This window comes from Vipera ursinii (genome assembly GCF_947247035.1).
Source record: "Vipera ursinii genome assembly, chromosome: 13".
Classification (NCBI taxonomy): Eukaryota; Metazoa; Chordata; class Lepidosauria; order Squamata; family Viperidae; genus Vipera; species Vipera ursinii.
In genome coordinates this window covers 16,372,641-16,393,225 of record NC_139526.1, presented here as the reverse complement: position 1 = coordinate 16,393,225, position 20,585 = coordinate 16,372,641, and the positions used below count along the sequence as shown (strand labels likewise).

Sequence of the window (20,585 nt, the reverse complement as noted above, 5' to 3'; positions counted from 1 at the left end):
CCGAGGACATCTCCGTGGTCATGTGGCCGGCATGACTGGATGCCAAAGGCGCACGGAACGCTGTTACCTTCCCACCGGAGTGGTCCCTGTTTTTCTACTTGCATTTTTACGTGCTTTCGAACTGCTAGGTTGGCAGAAGCTGGGACGAGTAACAGGTGCTCACTCTGCTACGCGGCACTCGGGACTCGACCCGCCAAACTGCCGACCTTCTGATTGACAAGCTCAGCGTCCTAACCCACTGAGCCACCGCGTCCCTAAAGTTGTAACTTTGAACAGTCATTAAATGAACTAAGTCGAGGACTGCTTATACTGCCTCACCTCTGACCCCCATTAGCAGGATTTCAAATTTTGGAATTTCCCAGTGGGACCTTGGGAAGTGAAGTCCATGCAGCTTGGAGGACACACACACACACACACACACACCCAGATTGAGGAAATTTCCCAGAGGGACCCTGGGAAGTGAAGTCCGTGCGGCTTGGAGGACACAAACACATCCAGATTGAGGGAATTTCCCAGTGGGACCCTGGGAAGTGAAGTCTGTGCGGCTTGGAGGACACGGACACACACACACACACAGATTGAGGAAATTTCCCAGTGGGACCCTGGGAAGTGAAGTCCGTGCGGCTTGGAGGAGACCCCCACACCCACACCCAGATTGAGGTTACCCACCCGGAGGAAAATGGGACTTAAAACCGTTTCTCAGGGGGCAATGTTCCAACGCTGTCCTGGGGTGTGTGCGTGTTTAAAGGCACTAGACCAGCCTGTTACGATAATTTAAACTTTATTCAGCCAAATATACAGGTTTCTTTTCTTTTTTTTCCCCCCTCTCTTGCCTGCCTCTATTCCAGAAAGATGCACAATTCCCCAAGCTGCTGTTGTCTGGATTTCGTTTTGCCCAGGTTATTTCAAAAGAAGAAGAAGAAAAAAGTCATTACTTACTCCCAGAGAAGAAGGAAATGAAAAGGACGGCTTTTTTTAAAAAAACAAAAAAACAAAATACAACAGGTTGGAAAAGAGAAAAGTAAATAGCCGGAGGGCTGGGGCCAAGGCTTCCACACCTCCCCACCCCCCCAATTGTTCATTTCCCTGGACTCTTCTGCCGTCCAGGCTCGTGCCGAAACACTCTGCGTTTTCCCCCCTCCCCCCAATATAATTTTTGGAAATGCATCTACGGGGGTCCAAGCTACTCAAACCACCCTAACCCCCCCAGCCTATTTCCCTGAAAGCTAGCTGAAGCAATGCACCCCTCCCCAGCAAATCTTCCGCCTCCCTTTGCCTCCCACCCGAAATCAAAACACGTCAAACCGTTCAGCCGGGGGCAGTTTTGTTTTGTTTCCTCCTCCCCCCTCCTGAAAACGGTCACTTTAATGCAACCGTTGGCGTTCTCACGACTCTGCACCAAAGGTTAGGAGTTCCCGGTTCTCCTGCCCTCCCCTGCCGCTTTTCCTCCCTCCCTCGCTTGCCTGCGTGCCCACCCACCCCGCCCACCCACCCCCCCAAAAAAAAGGGGAAGAAAAAAAAAAGTAATCCCGTGGAATTTCTGTGCCCGGATGAAGACAGACACGGAGCGGTCAGTTTCTCTTCAGAGGTGACGGTGACGCCGCCATCGCTGGGGCTGCCCTCCTCCTCCTCCTCCCGGCCGCCTCTCTGGGAAAGGACGCTGCAGCGAGTCCAAAGGGTGCCAGGCTGGGCACAGTCCCGGGATTCCCCTCCTCTTGGGTGGCCGGCCTTTACTTGTTGAGGGACAGCGACTGCATCCGTTTGCCTGCCAGGGCTGCGTCGTCTTTAGCTGGGGAGGGAGGAAGAACAGCTGAATCCTCCCATCTCCTTCTTTCTTCCCTCCCTCCCTCCCTTCTCATTTCCATCTCCTTCTTTCCTTCCTTCCTTCCTCCCTCCCTCATCTCCATCTTCCCTCCTTCTCATTTCCATCTTTCCTCCTTCCCTCCTTCTCATTTCCATCCCCTCCTTCCCTCCCTTCTCATTTCCATTTCCTTCTTTCCTTCCTTCTCATTTCCATCTCCTTCTTCCCTCCTTCCCTCCCTTCTCATTTCCATTTCCTTCTTTCCTTCCTTCTCATTTCCATCTCCTTCTTCCCTCCTTCCCTCCCTTCTCATTTCCATTTCCTTCTTTCGTTTCTTCCTCCGTTCTCATTTACATCTTTCCTCCTTCCCTCCCTTCTCATTTCCATTTCCTTCTTTCCTTCCTTCTCATTTCCATTTCCTTCTTTCCTTCCTTCCTCCGTTCTCATTTACATCTTTCCTCCTTCCTTCCCTCCCTTCTCATTTCCATCTCCTTCTTTCCTTCTCATTTCCATCTCCTTCCTTCCTCCCTTCCTTCCCTCACCTCTCCTCTCTTCTTCCTTCTTCTTGGCTGCCTCTTCCCTCTGTTTCCGGATAATGGCTAGCCGGGCGAGGTCGGCCTTTGCCTGTTCTGTTTTCCCCGCCAGGTGCATCTTCATGTACCTTTCCTTTGCTTTCTGTTTTTCAATCTCTTCTCTGAGAGAGGAAAAAAAAGGGTGTGGGGGGGAAGGATTAGCACAACGTCCAGGTGAACGTGGCGTGACATTGGAGGTTCAACAGAGGGAACCAAACAGATCGCATTTCAGCCCTGCTGCCTGGCCACAGAGCAATTTTTAAAGCCGGGGGAGGGGGGAGGAGGGAAAATACAGGGAGTCCTCGACTTACGACAATTCATTTAGTGAACGTCCAGACTTACAACTGGAAAAGTGACTTAGGACCCAGATTTTGGGGTGCAATTAAGCTGACTTTGTAATAATGCCGCTTGGGGTGTGTGTGTGAAAGCCCTAATAAGCAGGCATATACATAGAATGAAGGCTACTGCTAAGCTTGTAAGCCGCCCTGAGTCTTCGGAGAAGGGCGGGATATAAATGGAATTATAATAAATAAAATAAATAAAAATTTTCACCATTAGGACCTTTGCAGCATCCCCTGTGATCACGCGATCAAAATTCAGACGCTTGGCCACCGGTTCACACTTATGACCGTCGCTGTGTCCCGAGGTCGCAAGATCCCCCCCCCCTTTTTTGTGACCTTTGGACCAGCAAAGTCAAAGGGCGAAGCCGGATTCACTTAACCACCGGGTTACTAACTAATATGAAGTGCAGGGGTTCGCTTAGCGACCGTGGCACAAAAGGTCGTAAAGCGGGGCAAATCTCACGTAACGTCTCGCTTAAACGACGCGGTGGTCGTTAAAGTCAAGGACTGCTTTGCATTTGACCGCAAGGCTTCCTACGGGCTACGTTTCCCTTTCAAGTCAGTGTAGTGCTTTTTTTTTTTTTATAGCCCTGCCACTTTCAAAGGCGAGGACTTCAACTCCCAGAATCCCCCAGGCAGCTCTGCTCTGGCCAAGGCTGACAAACGCTGATGTGAAGAAGGAAACCAGAGTGCAATTTGTGCTACCGTCTTTCCCTGTTTTCCAAGGGATTTAAAAACACACACACACAAAAAACCCCTCATCATCTGAAACCCCTTCCCAAACCTTTGGCTAATTCCTGGAGGTTCTGCAAAGAGGCCAGCAAGGCCGGGACTGCCCCCCCACGCCCCGCCCCCCCACGCCTACCTGAGCGGGAAGGAGATGGCTTACCGTTCTCTCCGCGACAATTCCCGCGGGCTCTCCAAATCGAGCTGAGTGACTTTTTTAGCGGTTTGCACCACGCGGTTGGGGTTTTCGATGTCGATCATGCCTTCCACTCCTTTGTGCTTTGGCTGGAACGGAAAGGTGCAACAAGAGAGCCGGTTGGGACCTCTTTGTGGGAGGCCGTGGGGTGATGAGTGGGGCGGGGGGGTGGGTGGGTAGGGGGGTGGAGGAAAGAGGAGTGGCCCAGGGATAAGAGAGGTCATGTCTGGCAGCTGCATAGCGGGGGAAAGGAAGGAAAGATGGAGGGAGGGGACGGACGGGGAGGATGGGAAGGAAGAAGGAAGGAGAGGAGAGGAGAGGAAGGAGGAAGGGGAAGAAGGGAAGGAAGAAGGAATGAAAAAGGGAGGAAGGGAAGGGAAGGAAGAAGGAAGGGAAGGAGAGGAGAGGAAGGAGGGAGGGGAGGAAAGAAAAAGAGAGGAAGCAAAGGAAGAAGGAAGGGAAAGAGGAGGGAGGAGGAAGGAAAAAGGGAGGAAGGGAAGGGAAGGAAGGAAGAAGGGAAGGAGAGGAGGAAGAAGAGGAAGGGAAAAGGAAGGAAGGGGAGGAGAGGAGGAACAAGGAAGGGGAGGAAGGAAAAAGGGAGGAAGGGAAGGAAGGGAAAGAGGGAGGAGGAAGGAAAAAAGGAGGAAGGGAAGGAAGAAGGAAGGGGAGGGAGGAAGGAGGAAGGAAAAAGGGAGGAAGGGAAGGAGAGGAAGGAAAAAGGAAGGAAGGGGAGGAGAGGAAGTAAAAAGGAAGGGAAGGGAAGGAGAGGGAGGAAGGAAAAAGGGAGGAAGGGAAGGAAGAAGGGAGGGAAGGAGAGGGAGGAAGGAAGAAGGAAGGAAGGGAAGGAGAGGCAGTCAGAAACAATCTGCCCCAACTTCTCAGGCGGGAGGAAAGAGACGTGGGAAAACACCTCCTTGCAAGGGTCTGTTAAGCCGCTCATCTGCCCCCTTTCCAGGCTGGCCCACCTAGCAAGGCTGGCTTTAAGCCAAAGGATCCCGGGCTGCGACGAGGGCGCAAAAGGCAGCCTGCTACGTGTGTAGAAGAGTCGGACTGGCTGACTCAAAGCCAGCAGCAGCTCCTCGCTCTTCTCTACCTGATAGTCTTCGCCTTCCTCTTCCTCGCTCTCATCCGAGTCTAGAGACTTCTCCTTCTTCTTGGGCTCGCCAGAGGCCCCGGGGCCTCCTTCCTCTTCCTCCTCTTCCGCTTCCTGCGCAAAGGAGAAGCATCAGCAAAGCAGAACAGCGGCAGGGGAAGATTACGCCGGGACCAGCACGGCCCGGAGTGACTTGGCTTCACTCAACGGGGGAGCTGGCTTTCGGCCCGTTACTCACTCTCTCTCTCTGCCTGGCGTGCTGGGGACGCCGTGAGGACGACGAGGGCGGGCGCTACTTCTCAGCCTAAGCTACCTCGCTATCACCGCAATTGGGGGGCCATATTTCCAGCCGGGACACCCACAAAACTGATCCCGACGTTACCACAACGTTTGTGCTGGCCGTTAATGAACCACCCCAGTCATGAAGCAACCGCCACCGTCGCGAAGCAACCGCCACCGTCGTGAGCGCAAACCCATTCTTCTGAAAAGGCAATTTTCTCGGAAACCAGCCAAAAAAAAAATGCTAAAAAATTGTGGCCACGTGACTGGAGGAAGCTACAGCGGGTTGCAAAGGGCAAACTGGCATGCCAAATGCTTGAAATGGAACCGTGGCAAGAACAGTTGTAAAAAGGGGCAAAACTCACTTAACGGAGGTCTCGTTTAGCAAGGAAAATGTTGGGCTCAGCTGTGGTCGATAAGTTGAGGACTATCTGTACCATGGGTGGGGAAAACCCTCAAATCCAGCTTTGCTTCTTCGGTAACCACTTGGCTTTAGTAAAGTATACCTTTGGCTAAACGTGGGCTTAAGAGTCTTGCTTTCTAACTGACACAGGCCAGAATAATAACAACAACAACAACAATAATAATATCGCTGTACCAGGAGATGCCAGGAAAAAAAAGAAGAGAAGAAAAAGAACTGAAAAAAATTATGAAATACCGCGACCGGGCCATCGAAACTGTGCGGTTATGGACGAAACGGGTAACAGTGATACCCATGGTCATCGGGGCACTGGGAACTAGGTCCCAAAACTTTGCAAAATACATCAAGAAATTGCAGCTTCTTGCTGGTAGCTGCAAAGCTACAAAAAACTGCGCTTACTCGGAACATCTTACATTTTAAGGAGATACCTGGTTGATACCCAGGATGCTGGCAGCAACCTGTGTCAACCCTTAGTGCCAGTCAATCTGAGTGTTCAGTTGACTGAGTTTCATGTTTATGATGGAAGGGACCTTGGAGGTCATCTAGTCCAACCCCCTGCTCAGGCAGGAAACCCTATATCATTTCAGACAAATGGCTGGCCAGTCTCTTCTTAAAAACTTCCAGCGTTGGAGCATTCACATCTTCTGGAGGCAGGTTAATAATAATAATAATAATAATAATAATAATAATAATAATAATAATAATAATAATAATAATAATAAGAAGAAGAAGAAGAAGAAGAAGTAGTAGTAGTAGTAGTAGTAGTTGGAAGGGACCTTGGAGGTCATCTAGTCCAACCCCCTGCTCAGGCAGGAAACCCTATATCATTTCAGACAAATGGCTGGCCAGTCTCTTCTTAAAAACTTCCAGTGTTGGAGCATTCACATCTTCTGGAGGCAGGTTAATAATAATAACAACAACAACAACAAGAAGTTGGAAGGGACCTTGGAGGTCACCTAGTCCAACCCCCTGCTCAGGCAGGAAACCCTATATCATTTCAGACAAATGGCTGTCCAGTCTCTTCTTAGCTGGGCTCCCGGCCCAGTACTTCAAAAGCTCAGCTCCTTACCCTGGCCTTCTGTTTCTCAGCTTGCAGCTGGGCATCAATCTCTTCTGGGCTCGTGTACTGCCGTGCTCGGCCTTTATGGCCCCCTTTTTTACCTGCAAGTAAAAAGTGGCTTTAAGGTTACTTCCCCCGTCTTCCTCCTCTAAGCGGTCCGGCTTCCATTGGCAGACAGGCTTAGACTCCCATCGGGGGAAGCAGCTAGTTTCCAGGATAAGACAGTCTTCTCCCACATCAGCACCCTCCCCCCGCCCTCCCATACACACCATGGAAAGGCCTGGGAAAGGGGGAGGGGGGGGGAAGGCTGTTTCCAGAAACGGATACACGAAAGAAAAGCAAGGAAATATTGTTGAAGGACCCATCCGGGGGTGGCAGTGGGGGAAAAGGCTTTTTGGATTCCCTAGGGACCAATCCCCGCCCATCCTCTTGCTTTCGATCCTGCTCAAGGTTGGCTTAGCCTTCCATCCTTCCGAGGTCGGTAAAATGAGGACCCAGATTGTTAGAGGTAGAGGTTCCCCCGCACACGCGTGCTAGTCGTTTCCAACTCTAGGGGCCGGTGCTCATCTCCGTTTCAAAGCCAAAGAGCCAGTGCTTGTCCGAGGACGTCTCCGTGGTCATGTGGCCGGCATGACTAGACGCCAAAGGCGCACGGAACGCTGTTACCTTCCCACCATAGTGGTCCCTATTTTTCAACTTGCATTTTTACGTGATTTCGAACTGCTAGGTTGGCAGAAGCTGGGACGCGTAACAGGCGCTCCCTCTGCTACGCGGCACTTGGGATTCGACCCGCCAAACTGCTGACCTTCTGATCGACGAGCTCAGCGTCCTAACCCACTGAGCCACCGCGTCCCTTTTTGTTAGGGGGAGTAAATAACAAGTTAATGACTCTGTAAACTGCTTAGAGAGTCAGGCTGTAAAGCACTGTGAAGCAGCATGTAAGTCTAAGTGCTACTGCTCTTTTAGGAAATCTACAACCCAGGAGAAGACCCCCCTCTGCCTAAGGACCAGGAAAAAAAGGGGGGAAGATGAAAAAATAACTATAAAGGAGAATATTTGCAGCTCAGGATTGAAATGAGGGCTCCTTGGTTATCTCCGAGCTTGGTTGCTTTCTTGCAGATGTTTCATTACCAGACTAGGTAACCTCATCAGTGGCAGAAGGGAGTGGAAAAGAAGGAGAAGGGGTGGGGGTGGGAGGACTGTGGGGTCCTTGGTGCTCTCTGAGCTTGGTGGTTTTCTTACCGATGTTTCGTTAAACTGGTTAACGTGACCGTGGAGAAATAGAAGATTTTAACAAGAGGAGAAGGCCAAAAGACTTCCCAAAGTGGGTAGTTCTTTGGAAGGTGCTTTCTCTGGTCCAAGGGGTGGGTGGGTGGGAAATTTCCTCGGCTGTGGGGTATAAACTAAGACCAGAGTACCCTTACTCAACCCATCCCATCCTGCTTCCCCATGTGGAAAGGGTGGCTGCCAGTGAACCCCCCTCCCAGATTCCCATCATATTGGGGATGGGGGTGGGAGAGAGAGGAGAGACAGGAAGGAAAGTTGGGGAAAAGCAGGGGGGTTTCTCCCTCTCTTTCTCCCCTACTCGGGCTAATTAAGCCCCCCCATTTCACACTAATTAAGCCCCGCCCCGACTAGACTTATGACATTACTTAATCCCTCCACCCAGATTTGGCTCTCATGGAGCAACCCCCCCACGTGACATTAATTAAGCCCCACTCCCTGATTGGACTCGCAAGGGGACCCCCCCTTCCTTCTAATTTGGCACTAATTAATTCCCCCACCCGCTGATTTGGCTCTCCTGGAGCCCCCCCCCACCCCGACACTAATTAAGCCCCACTCCCTGATTGGACTCGCAGGGGGATCCCCCCCACCCCCTCTAATTTGGCACTAATTAATCCCCCCCACAAGCTGATTTGGCTCTCCTGGAGGCCCCCCCACCCCCTGACTTGACCCTCATTTGTGCCCCCACCTCCTAAAAGGAAGAATCTCGGGGGTGGGGGGCTTTCGGCGGTGGGGGCAGCCCTTGAATGATATCCGAACCAAATCCCCCCCCCATTTTAGGATTTCTTTCGTTTATGTTTTTTTTTTAAAGGAGAGGAATTAGCAGGAAAGGCCCCGAAACGCCTCCAAGGCATCCCGGCCCTTCCAGCCAGAGGTGGTGGTGGTGGGGGGGGGGGGTTGCAATGCCCATGGGTCCCGGCCGGGGACGATGGGGGTTGTAGTCCAGCCGCTTGAGGAGCTGGGCCTTCCCCGGAACGAGCCTCCGGCGGGCGGCCTGGCGCTCACCTCCTTTGGGCATAGCGAGGTCGGGCAACGATGGCGGCTCCGACGGCGAGCGAGTCCTCCGGCTTCTCCTCCCGCCCCCCCTACGCGCCGCGCTTCGCCCCGAGCTGGGAGCGACCCGGAAACGGAAGTGGGGCCGGCGTCGGCCTCCTCGTCGTCGTCGTCGTCGTCGCGGCCCGCCTGCCTCCAGGCTGTCTTGCCCACCGCCTGATGAAAAACGGAGCGAGCTTTAGGGTCGGCGGTGGGGATGAAAGCATCGGCGTCTTTCACTCTTGACCCTCTCCGGAAAAAACAAAAATGGTCGGCTGGCTCGAGGGTTTCTCTGGAAGGCGTCTCGCCTGAATTCTGGCGCCGGGCCAATCAGGCGACCTCTCTGGACAGAAGGGGAGACGAGGAGAAGCCCCCTCTGGGAAGCGACGGCGGGAAGGAAGGGCTGCCGGTGACGTCACTGCGGCGCGACGGGAGCTGCGGAGAGGCGGAAGAGCGCCGCGGAGGAGGGAAGCAGCGCCCCGAAAGCGTAAGTGCCCCCCCCGGTCGGGCCGGAAGGGGGGAACGCGGAGTCCCCAAACCGCGGACCGCGAGGCCCCGCCTCTCTCCGGGAGGGGGCACCTTTAAAGTCTCCCTGCGTGGCAAGGCAGAAACCCACCGGGAGAGTCTCTTGCTGGAAGGAGACTCACCGGTGGGACTTCTGCCTGGGCTGCCCCTGGGATAGACCGGCGAGCCTGCTGTTGCTGCTCGGAGAGGGGAAGGAAGCCTGAGCTGGGGGGGCAGAGCCTCGAAAAGGAGAAGAACCTGCGCCTTCTTTCCCCCCCTCGAAATCACGCAGGAACCTTTCCCCCCCCCAGAGCTTTGCTTTCTGCGGGTTTTTATTTATTTTTATTTTAATCCCATTTATACCCCGCCCTTCTCCGAAGACTCTGGGCGGCTTACAAGCTTAGCAGTAGCCTTCATTCTATGTATATGCCTGCTTATTAGGGCTTTCACACACATACACCCAAGCGGCATTATTACAAAGTCAGCTTAATTGCCCCCAACAATCTGGGTCCTCATTTTACCTACCTCGGAAGGATGGAAGGCTGAGTCAACCTTGAGCCTGGTGGGACTCGAACCTGCACTCATTGCAGGCAGCTGGTTGCACTGACCGCTCTTTGCCAGAAGCCATGCGTTCCGTAGAGCGCGGGCAGTCCTTGCTTAGCGACCGCGCCGTTGGGAGAAGGGCTGGCGGCAGTGAATGCGCCCGTTTTGTTTCTTTTAATATTTTTTAATTTTTTTTAATATTGACGGAAAGTAATCAAGAGAGGAGCAGCCTAGAACTAAGGAGAAACTTCCTGACGGTTAATTAATCAGTGGAACGACCTGCCTCGAGAAGCTGTGAATGCTGCAAGTTTTTAAGAAGAGAGAGGGTCTCCTTCTTAAGCAGGGGGCTGGACTAGAAGACCTCCAAGGTCCCTTCCAACTCTTAACGCGTTATTATTACCCATATAAACCAAAGCTCTTTTGGGGTCTCCTTCTTAAGCAGGGGGCTGGACTAGAAGACCTCCAAGGTCCCTTCCAACTCTTAACGCGTTATTATTACCCATATAAACCAAAGCTCTTTTGGGGTCTCCTTCTTAAGCAGGGGGCTGGACTAGAAGACCTCCAAGGTCCCTTCCAACTCTTTACACGTTATTATTACCCATATAAGCCAAAGCTCTTTTGGGGTTCCATTTTTTTTAAGTGGGAAGGGCCCTTGAGGGGAAAAAAAGTTTAAGAAACACTGTTAGGTTTTAGTTTTTATCAACTGGGTATAAATATCTCAATGTCCTATGTCTCCTACTGACATTTTCACACACATACACACCGGTTTCATTTGGTGTCTTCCTCATCAGACTATACATACATCTTGAATATGTTTCTTCTGCAGGTTTTTTTCCTTCTTTGAAGAGATGCCCAAGGTGAAAAGGAGCAGAAAACCTCCTCCAGATGGCTGGGAATTGATTGAGCCAACCTTAGATGAGCTGGATCAAAAAATGAGAGAAGGTGACTGACAGACAGACAGAGGGGGGGCTGGCTTAACTGCAAACGTTACAGAAAAATGGGGGGGAAAAGTATGTGAGAATGAGAAAGTAATGTACAGTCTGTGCCATTTCTCTCTCAGCTGAGACCGAACCACATGAAGGAAAAAGAAAGGTGGAATCTCTTTGGCCCATCTTCAGAATTCATCATCAGAAAACACGCTATATTTTTGATCTCTTCTATAAAAGGAAAGCCATTAGTCGAGGTAAGACAGTGGGCTCTTTGATCTCACCTCGAGAAGATAAACCTGTGTCTTTTTGTTGTTTGTGTGTGTGTGTGTGTGGGGGGGAATAGTCAGCCCTTTGAGGTAGGCCAAGTCAAGACTTCAAAGATTACTGGAACTCTTATTGTGCGGTATAACAGAATCTTGAAAGCCTGCAAGAGTTTCTCTGCATGCCTTCTTAATATCAAAAAAAGGTGGGATGACATTGAGTTTCTTTTTCACTTCTGCTTATGCAGGAGAGACAGTCTGTGGATGGAGTCAAGCGAGGAATCAGCCTAGAGTCCCTACATTCCCACAAGCTTAGTCCAACTCCTTGATTCCTGTTAAACTCATGTCTAACATTAGTTTAATGCTGTTAGCTGAATAAATTCTTGTCAATAGGTATGAGCAATAAACCAGCTTAACTGGAACTTCTTCTTTGTGCCCAATAGCTTAGGTGACATTTACTGAACTAGCTGGTATTTACTGAATTCCTTCTTCAAGGCCATTTCCATACCCCTTTACCAGTGTTCACCTATTTCCAAATTCTAGCTCATTTAATCAGAGGGATGTACTCACTCTTTCATCTATCTCTGCCCTGTATAGAATTATATGAATATTGTATCAGAGAAGGCTACGCAGACAAAAACTTGATTGCAAAATGGAAGAAACAAGGCTACGAAAACCTCTGCTGCTTGCGCTGCATTCAGACGCGCGATACCAATTTTGGAACCAACTGCATTTGTAGAGTGCCCAAAAGTAAACTGGAAGTGGTAAGGAACGCTGTTTTTAAGTCGTTTGGAGCCATTCTTTTAGTATCCACTTTCTTCTCCCCTCGTATGTGTACTCAGAAGCCCAATCATGTATAAAACATAGCTTATGAAATTCCCGTCCTGTAAAAAATACCCCTGCTCTAAAATCAAGTTTTTTCTTCAAATCACCGATTCCTCTTTTTTTCTATTTCTTGTATTACTTTACGGTACTTTTCCACTCACCTGTTGGTTTCGTTCTACAGGGGAGAATAATTGAGTGTACTCACTGTGGCTGCCGGGGCTGCTCTGGATGAAACGTTCTTCGGAAGCAACCCCAACTTTTGAAAGATTTTAAGTGACTTGTTACCATCGAGGACTGCTCATAAGAACTATTTCCCCCCCCCCACAATAAACCTGTTGTGAGATGATTCCCTTTGCCTCCCGCAACAGAATAACTCTGTAAATGCATTTGATGTTTTGATGTCCTGCGTTGTCATTGTATTTTAAAATAAAGTCTTGCCTGTTTCTCCCAAATGATCAAGCACCAGTGTCAGATTTTGTAATTATTTTCGTGCACTAGTTCTAGCAATAATAGGCTAAATTAAGTATCCTCTAGTGCAGACATGTCAAACACAAGGCCTGGGGGGGGGGCAGATCCGGCCCGCAAAGTGGTTTCATGCGGTCCGCGAAGCCATCCTGGAAACAGTGAGGGAATGGCTCCCACTGCCTTGGCCCTGGCCCAGAGACCCTCCTCCTGCCAGAGACCCTCAGATCTGTCCCACTCCTGCCCAGGCCCCCATAGGCACCCTTGATGCAAACGATGTAGTTGGTCACGCCCACCCAGTAGGCCACGCCCACCCGGCCCCCTGAGGGCAACCGCAATGCTGATGCGGCCCTCAATGAAATTGAGTTTGACACCCTTGCTCTAGTGATTTGAAAATATTGCGGGTCACTAATACATAACTATCATTAGTAAACATAGGATTCCTGGAATTCAACACCCATTTCAAGCAAAGAAAACGGAGCTGAAGCAAAATTTTATACACTGCCATGTTAAATAATTGTCCCATTTTAATTGTATGACTAGTTGTATGGATACTGCGGGATAGTAAAAGGATAGAAAATATCCCTTACTTTGGGACTCTTTACCGAAGCCCAATTTTATATAGTTGCCAAAAGTGTATTTATATAGTCTCTCTTGTTTTCTCCCATCACTGTTCCCAGAAGTTGTTGGGTAGGAAATATTTGCAGCAAATGTTGCTCAGTACTGCTTGTACTTTCAAACATCCCATTTTTAGGTTTCTAAATATTTTCCTTTGAAGAGTTATAACCGTGATTTCTCAACCTGGGTGACTTGAAGATGTGCGGACTTCAGCTCCCAGAATTCTCCATGCTAGCTAATAAAATGGCTTAGAAAGAGATGGCTACAAAACAAATGCCGCTTGGGTGTGTGTGTGTGTGAAAGCCCTAATAAGCAGGCATATACATAGAATGAAGGCTACTGCTAAGCTTGTAAGCCGCCCTGAGTCTTCGGAGAAGGGTGGGATATAAATGGAATTAAAATAAAATAAATAAATAAATACAACCTTTCCTTTAGAGCACAAACAGGATTTAATCACCTCCAAGAAGAATTGGTAAGATAAACGTGTTATTAGACAGTATATTGCCGAGAGATTTGTCCCAGATAAATTTGGGTTGTAATGGTATATACACCTAGGGGTGCATTTAAGCTTCATGTGAACAGATACGTACAGAATTAAGCAATGTACAAAATTTGCCGGCATCCCATCATGAATGGTCAATATTTGCTTTATTTCAGCACCTGACTGCCTTGATCCTGTTCCGGCCTGGCGCCACTTTTGCTTTGTGTCAAATTCTTATATTGGTATTTTGACCAAGGGTGCGGTGTTTCTTCCCCGGCCATCCACTTAAGCCAACGGAAGTAGAAAGCTCGGAAGCCATCAATTTTCTCCAGATAATGATCCTTTTTCTGGTACTGCCAGAAGAAAACAAATGCAAGTTATTAAAAGCGTACCTTGCATCAGAATCAGAATAAGAGTCTTCGCAGGCGGGATGACATGAGGCTATTCCACATCCAATTCTTCCTAAATTCTTGGGCAAAGACAAGTTTGAGGCTTATGGGCCTGCCTTTGATTTCAACCTCTCCCAGCTACTGGAATGAGGTCTCCTTGGATTCAAGTTTTACTCCCGGAAATTTCATGGACAATATTCTGTGTTGTTAGAATAGACCATGGGTAGGCAACCTCGGCTCTTTTATGACTCATGGACTTCAACTCCCAGAATTCCTGAGTCAGCTGTGTTCCAAGGTCATGTGATTCCCCCCTTGTTTTGCAACCTTTTGACAAAGCAAAATCAATGGGGAAGCCAGATTCACTTCACAACTTAACGAAGGCTTCACTTAGCAACAGAAATTTTGAGGTTAACTGCGGTCGTTGAGGACAACCTGTATTAGAACTGACAATGATAAGCCCTCAAGTCAGCATTGCTTAATTATATGGACAAAAGCATGAATGGGGTTTTCTTTGGAGGTGAAGCTTAAAGTGAACATTTAACTAAAATCTTGCCTTAGTTTCAATATCCATAGCAATTTAATGCCTTCCAAACCTGTTACGTAAAGTTTTCAAGCTTCTAATGTTTTAGGCCTGGCTTAAATCGGCTCAAGGCAAGTTTAAAATAACCGGAAAGCAGAGGATTAACCTTACCTTATCAAAATTAGGAGGGTACTGGGCTGCAAACTCCAGCATGTTAATAATGACTTCATTCGGAGCAACCTGATTCCTGCTCATGTCTTTAAGGATCTCGATGAGGTAAGTATAATTCAGTCGCTTCACGGCTGCGTTTATCAGGGCTCCGTAGATCTGCACGTTGGGTTTTATTCCAGATTGCTGAAACGAAGCCACAAAAAGAGCCGAAACATTTTGAAACAGGCAAGTTGTGAAGAAGGAACATACCTCTCCCTCTTTCTTCGAGTCCAAGACTAAAGCTACGGCTAAAAAAATTTTAACGCAGAAAATTCATGCCTTGAGATTCTGAATTTCAGGTAACGTCTGCTGAAAAGGGCTAATGCCTCAGAGGTGGATTGTTTTGTACCTTCATGTCTGAGAGTAACTGCATTCCTTCCTTCCGTTTGCGGCAGGCAATGGCCAGGTTACAAAATGTGTACAGGTCTGGCGAAAGTCCGTTTTGCAACATTAAAGGCAGCAGGCTCTGTAAGTTGAGAAGAGGTTAAGCGTGGTTGTATACATTCTCCAAAATATGCAAGAACTCCAGATGAAGCTGACATTTCTAACATATCATTGTAGCCTTGTCCTAAAAATAAAGCAGGAAGGAGTGTCTGTTTACAAAGACAGCCAGTTTGGCCTAGTGGTTACAGCAGGGGTCTTCAAACTTGGCAGCTTTGAGACTTGTGGACTTCAACTCCCAGGATTCCTCAGCCAACCCTGTCTGGCTGAGGAATCCTGGGAGTTGAAGTCCACAAGTCTCAAAGCTGCCAGGTTTGAAGACCTCTGGGTTATGGCATCAGGCTAGCAACCAGGGGAGGCTGTGATTTCTAGGCCAACAACTTTCTTTCCGCCCAACCACCTCAGAGGATTGTTGTTGTGGAGAAAAATAAGAGGACAATGTATTGCATATTTTTGCCACTTTCAATTACTTATAAAGTAATTTACGAGGGATTATTTTTTAAAAAATCTAATTAATTAAAAGTCTCTAAAAAGCTGAATTTGGCTAACGCAGCGCTCCCATAATAAGCGATCCACACCCAGAAATGGATGGTTTTACCTTTGCTGCCTCCAGATCAGCTTTCTTGCTCCTTTTTCTGATCAACGTATTAAAAAAAGCCACATCTGGTTTTACGTGGTTCTCCTCCATGACGGCCAACAAGGACGATTCGGACGGGCTGTCGAGTTCCACGTTTTCGGCTAGCAATACGAACGTCCTAATGTTCCCCGCCACCTTGTCGTCCTTCATTTTCTGCAAGAAACCTTCCATGTTTCCCATCAGAGCCAGCCGATCGGAGGGGGTGGTCACCGTCCCTAAGGAAATCACCTGTGGGGCTGGGCTCCGCCAATCCAGCAAGTTAGGCAGGGGAACGGCAGGCTCCGAGAAAGTGTTTCCAGCTGTTGATTCCGGAACCAACTGGTTCCTAGCAGAACTCCAGTCAATATCGCGGTCTGGTAAATCGGAGTCATCGCTGGACTCCGGCTTTGCGCTGTCCTTGGCATCCTCTGGGTTTCTGCTAGGCGTCTCAGTTTTCGGACCGTTTCCTGGGAACATGTTTTTTTCCAGAGCTTCGACCTCCAGTAACATTAAAGCCGGAGCGTTGCTTTTTTTTCTTCTCTGACCCTTTGTGCTTTGCTCTCTGCCAGAATTCAGCCTCAGGAGAGCTGGGCGTTCCTCCGAGGGTCTTAGTAACAATTTAGAAGCCACCTCAGTGTCACCAATGCCACAGTATTTGGCAGCGCTTAGCATCAAATTGTAAGTGTACAGGTCAGGTTTGAGGTTGAGCTTTAGCATCTGCTGCCAAACCTGTTTAAAAAACAAAACAGTACCGATCATTAACCAATGTCAGTGACGGCGAACCTTTCAGAGACCGAGTGCCCAAACTGCAACCCAAAACCCACTTATTTATCGCTGGGTGCCAGGTGGGCATGGCTGTGGTGGTCATGGAAGATTGGGAGGGTGTGGTCACCTCAATGTCGCTCGTGGGGAGGGACAGCTGTGGGGGGCGGCTGGTTGAAGAGGGAGAGTTGCCACCTCTGAGGCATGGTGTGGGTGCCCACAGGGAGGGCTCTGAGTGCCGCCTCTGGCACCCGTGCCACAGGTTCGCCACCACTGACCTACGTACATCCATTCTAAGTCAGAGTTTCCCAACTCGGACATCTTTAAAAGGGGTGGACTTCAACTCCCAGAATTCCCCAGTCAGCATGCACCGGGGAGGGCAGGAAGAGCTTGGTTCGTACCCACCCTTGGAAGGGAGCAAAAAATCAGGAAACAGACCTGCAAAGCGTAGCGGAACCCGTTCTCTTTGTCGCTGATACACCCCATGAGCAGGACGTTGAAAGTATCCGTGGTGATTTGATGGCCATTTCCCACCATTTCCTGAGGAGAAGTAAGGATTCCATCATTACTCTTCGGTGTAAACAAAAGATCAGCTGTTCTGTGATCCAAATAAGGCATTTCCAGGGAACAGATCTTTAGAAATTTGCCCTCGCTTTTTTTTTTTTAAAGTAAGGATGTATTTGTTGGCTGTAACTGGCTTCACCAACTGTAATAAACCACCGCACACTATGTCTGGTTTTAGCTTAGTATGTTGCATGAATCAGGGTTATTTTGTAAACCTGATTAAGTTTATTTATTTATTTATTTATTTATTAATGGGATTTATATCCCGCCCTATCTCCCGAGGGACTCAGGGCGGCTAACAACAAAACATATAATAAGTACAGAAATTAAGATAAAAATAAAATTAAAAGTGGTTTTACTGCAACACGTGAATCCTGACATAATTTAAATCATGGGAAGACCAGAAAAATTCAGCCTGTTTCTAAAACCCCAGCATCCATTTCTTTGCATACATGCAAGCAGGAATTTCTGCTCTGGTTTATACAGGCTATTCCAAAGTGGGTGAAACAACAACGAACTCCAAAGGATAAATTTCGTAACAGCTGCAACCTCAGCAATTCCCCTTATGCTTCTTTTCAAAATCTGTGGAACAGGATTACGATTTATTTATACCCAGGGTCAGGCAGCATATAAATTATTCTGGCGATTTTATGTTATATTTTGAATACGAGGTTTCTAAGGCAGCGGATAGGTGCAGTTTTGCAAACAAATTATAAATGTACACCAACGGATCCCTTTTCTTCTTTTTACCTTTAATACATCCAAGCACAGGTGGAGATCTGAACACAGAGCACAGCACTTCAGCAAAGCGCGGTAGGCAATTGGATTCAGCTCTATGCCTTTTTGCCTCAGTTCCTGTCGCAACTTAAGGGCGCTCTGCAGACCGCTGTCTTTCCAGGGTGTCTCTGCGCAGGCGTTGAACAGGGCGGTGTACGTGGCAACCGTAGGTGTCAGAGCTCGCTTTTTCATCTGCCTCCCAAGAGAGTAACAAGATAAAACAGCTTTACAAAGGGAACGACTAAGGCAGGGGTGTCAAACTCAATTTCATTGAGGGCCGCATCAGCATTGCGGTTGCCCTCAGGGGGCCGGGTGGGTGTGGCCTGGGTGGGCGTGGCCTACTGGGTGGGCGTGGCTAGAGTGCGTATGGCCTACTGGGTGGGCGTGTCCAGCTCTGCATCGTTCCCATCAAGGGTGCCTATGGGGGCCTGGGCAGGAGTGGGACAGATCTGGGGGTCTCTGGGCCAGGGCCAAGGCAGCGGGGGCCGTTCCTTCACTGTTTCCAGGATGGCTTCACGGGCCGCATGAAACCACTTTGCGGGCCGGATCCGGCCCCTGGGCCTTGTGTTTGACATGTCTGGACTAAGGCAATCTGTCCCCTTTGCTATTATACATCATTTAGAACAGATGCTTTCCAAGTATTTACGAGCACCGTTTACATTCGTAAACTTATAAATGGCTGCCGTGAGGAAACATGGAAAAAGACTTCCTCCGCAGATCGAAAAGAAGAGCATAAAACAAATAACTTGACGTCTAACCGCAGGAATAAAACAAATGCGGTGTTTGCCAGCAAATTGGGAGCGTTGTTTAGGAAAGGTCAGAGGGAGCTTCGTGCAAAAGGACACATCATTTAGGTTTCTGATTGAAGGGGAGCTCTCTAATCACAGATTTAACCCAGCCGTTGTTTTTTTTCTTGTTAATTTAAATCTTGTCCAAAAAAATTCCCTTTGGAAGAAACTTAGCTTGGGGTACTTACATCGTTGTAGAGCCTTAAGGCTTTCTTCAGGTACCCAACCCTGCTGCATCCACCAATCAGCACCGTGTAGTTGAACTCCTCAGGCTGCAGATGTTCTTCCTTCAGCATCTGTACTTCAAAGAGCTGAAGAGCCTCAGCCAGCTACAGAGAAGAGGGTTAGGAAGGTGGTTAACTGCGAAACCCCACAAAGCTGAACAGGATTCAAGCACTGCAAACTACCAAAACCGCATCGATGCAAAAAAAAAAATTGAGGTAAATACAGGGAGTCCTCGCTTAACAACTGATTGCTTAGCAACCATTCGAGGTTACGACGGACCAGCTGAAAAACTTACAATCCAGTTGCCGAGTTCCAATGGCTGCACGCACGCACACACACACACATACAGACACCTGTGGCCATATGACTACATTTTGGGCACGAAACAGAGGAGGGGGAAGGAGTATTAGAAATGCTTTTGTCAGCTTGAGTTACTTATAAAATCATAAAGGCAGGATAAAAGTATAATAAATAAACAGATCTTCCTTGCAGGCCATTCATTATGCCTTCCGTACCCATCTTTCTAAAAAAAAAAAAGGCAGAACAACACAGCCAAGGTAATGACCTTATTTTTCTTTATCAGTGCTTTGCACTGCAAAAAATACCAGTACGGGGTATTTCTTAGACCTCTTCTGGGTTTTATTTCTAGCTCTTCTTCGTCGTCGTCGTCCTCTTGTTCTTTGGTTTGGAGCCGTACGTTGTGAAACTCAGCCGAAGGTGCCCGGGAAAAGGGCTTGGGAGGATATTTCTGAGTTAACAACCCAAAGCTTTCATCAGCATCAAATTCCTCCTCTTCCTTCTCCTCCTCTTTACAAAGGGCTTCTGACGATCTCATCATCTCCTCCAAATCTCTGTTGTGTAATTTACAGACTGGCTGGGATGTGCTAATCAGCCTCCGGTCCAGAAGTTCTATGGATTGTAGGCTTGGAGGCCACATCCGTTTTTTTCCAGGAATCTCTCTTAAACGGTGCACGGAACAAAGCCAAGGACAGACAGACCCTCTTTGGGTAAATATTGCAGAGAAGCCACGGCACATCATACTTCCCCCCCCACACACTTGTTTTTTTTCTTGTCTCCAGATGAAAAAGGTGAAATCCAGATCCAAGGAATTAGGATTGCCGTTTAAAAATGTCGCCTGCTTTCCCGGGAACATGATCCAAAGCAGCAAGGATACATTTTGCATGAGCCATCCTACAAATAATTTAAAAAAGGTTTACATTAAAACCTTTAAAAGCATTTAAATCCTATTTTTATCCAGCTTCTTCTCAAGGCCTTGACAGCCAGGCTCAAACCCAGGGGAGTCTTCAAACTTGGCCCTTTTACGACTCGTGGACTTCAACTCCCAGAATTCCCCAGCCAGCCATGCTCTATCTCAGGGGCCTTCAAACGTGGCGCTTTTATGACTTGTGGACTTCAACTCCCAGAATTCCTCAGCCTGGCACGGTGGCTGAGGAATTCTGGGAGTTGGAAGTCCACAAGTCATAAAAGGGCCAAATTTGACGACCCCTCCCTCAAACCCGTCCCCAGTCCCGAGGCAACCGGGGAGGCTTTTGAGCCTGTCCCTCGCGCCGCCTTTCCCTCTATCGCGGACACAGCAGCCTACCTTGCAGGGTTGTTGTTGAAACGGGGGGGGGGAGAGACAAGAAAGGAGGGAGAAGCGCCAGGCAGGAGCTCCTGAAGGAAAGACGGAACAGAAATTAGATAAATAAATATGGAATAACGAGTTTGGGTATATATATTATAATTTGAAAAAGGGGCGCAGCGAGGCCTCAAGTCGCCTCCCCGCGCCTCGCCCAGCGCGGTTCTGTCCTCCTCTCGCTTTCCACGCCCACTAGAGGGCGGAGCTTCTCCTCAGGGAGGGCTTGT

At 48.8% G+C, this 20,585-nt stretch overlaps 3 protein-coding genes across 4 annotated transcripts; 1 reads left to right on the top strand and 2 right to left on the bottom strand.

Annotated features, from left to right (window-relative positions):
• Positions 1 to 764: 764 nt before the first annotated feature.
• PDAP1 (PDGFA associated protein 1) lies at positions 765 to 8,942 on the bottom strand. Its single transcript, XM_083373119.1, has 6 exons — positions 8,779 to 8,942; positions 6,499 to 6,590; positions 4,730 to 4,843; positions 3,604 to 3,725; positions 2,344 to 2,495; positions 765 to 1,789 (listed from the first exon to the last, which is right to left on the bottom strand). Exons 1-6 carry the CDS (start codon positions 8,789 to 8,791, stop codon positions 1,731 to 1,733), a joined length of 552 nt encoding a protein of 183 aa, XP_083229245.1. The 5' UTR covers positions 8,792 to 8,942; the 3' UTR covers positions 765 to 1,730.
• A 272-nt stretch (positions 8,943 to 9,214) lies between these two features.
• On the top strand, positions 9,215 to 12,317 carry BUD31 (BUD31 homolog). 2 transcript variants are annotated; one of them, XM_083372545.1, is made up of 5 exons: positions 9,215 to 9,294; positions 10,682 to 10,794; positions 10,913 to 11,035; positions 11,639 to 11,805; positions 12,048 to 12,317. In XM_083372545.1, the coding sequence occupies exons 2-5, from the start codon at positions 10,701 to 10,703 to the stop codon at positions 12,096 to 12,098; spliced, it is 435 nt and encodes a 144-aa protein (XP_083228671.1). In that variant the 5' UTR covers positions 9,215 to 9,294; positions 10,682 to 10,700; the 3' UTR covers positions 12,099 to 12,317. The 2 variants fall into 2 exon arrangements, with proteins under 2 accessions (XP_083228671.1, XP_083228672.1); XM_083372546.1 differs by having other exon boundaries at positions 9,229 to 9,292; positions 10,679 to 10,794.
• A 1,060-nt stretch (positions 12,318 to 13,377) lies between these two features.
• On the bottom strand, positions 13,378 to 20,522 carry PTCD1 (pentatricopeptide repeat domain 1). The gene is made up of 9 exons (XM_083372515.1): positions 20,323 to 20,522; positions 19,285 to 19,910; positions 18,683 to 18,823; positions 17,680 to 17,898; positions 16,804 to 16,905; positions 15,586 to 16,332; positions 14,896 to 15,012; positions 14,508 to 14,690; positions 13,378 to 13,780 (listed from the first exon to the last, which is right to left on the bottom strand). The coding sequence occupies exons 2-9, from the start codon at positions 19,900 to 19,902 to the stop codon at positions 13,595 to 13,597; spliced, it is 2,313 nt and encodes a 770-aa protein (XP_083228641.1). The 5' UTR covers positions 19,903 to 19,910; positions 20,323 to 20,522; the 3' UTR covers positions 13,378 to 13,594.
• Positions 20,523 to 20,585: the final 63 nt, after the last annotated feature.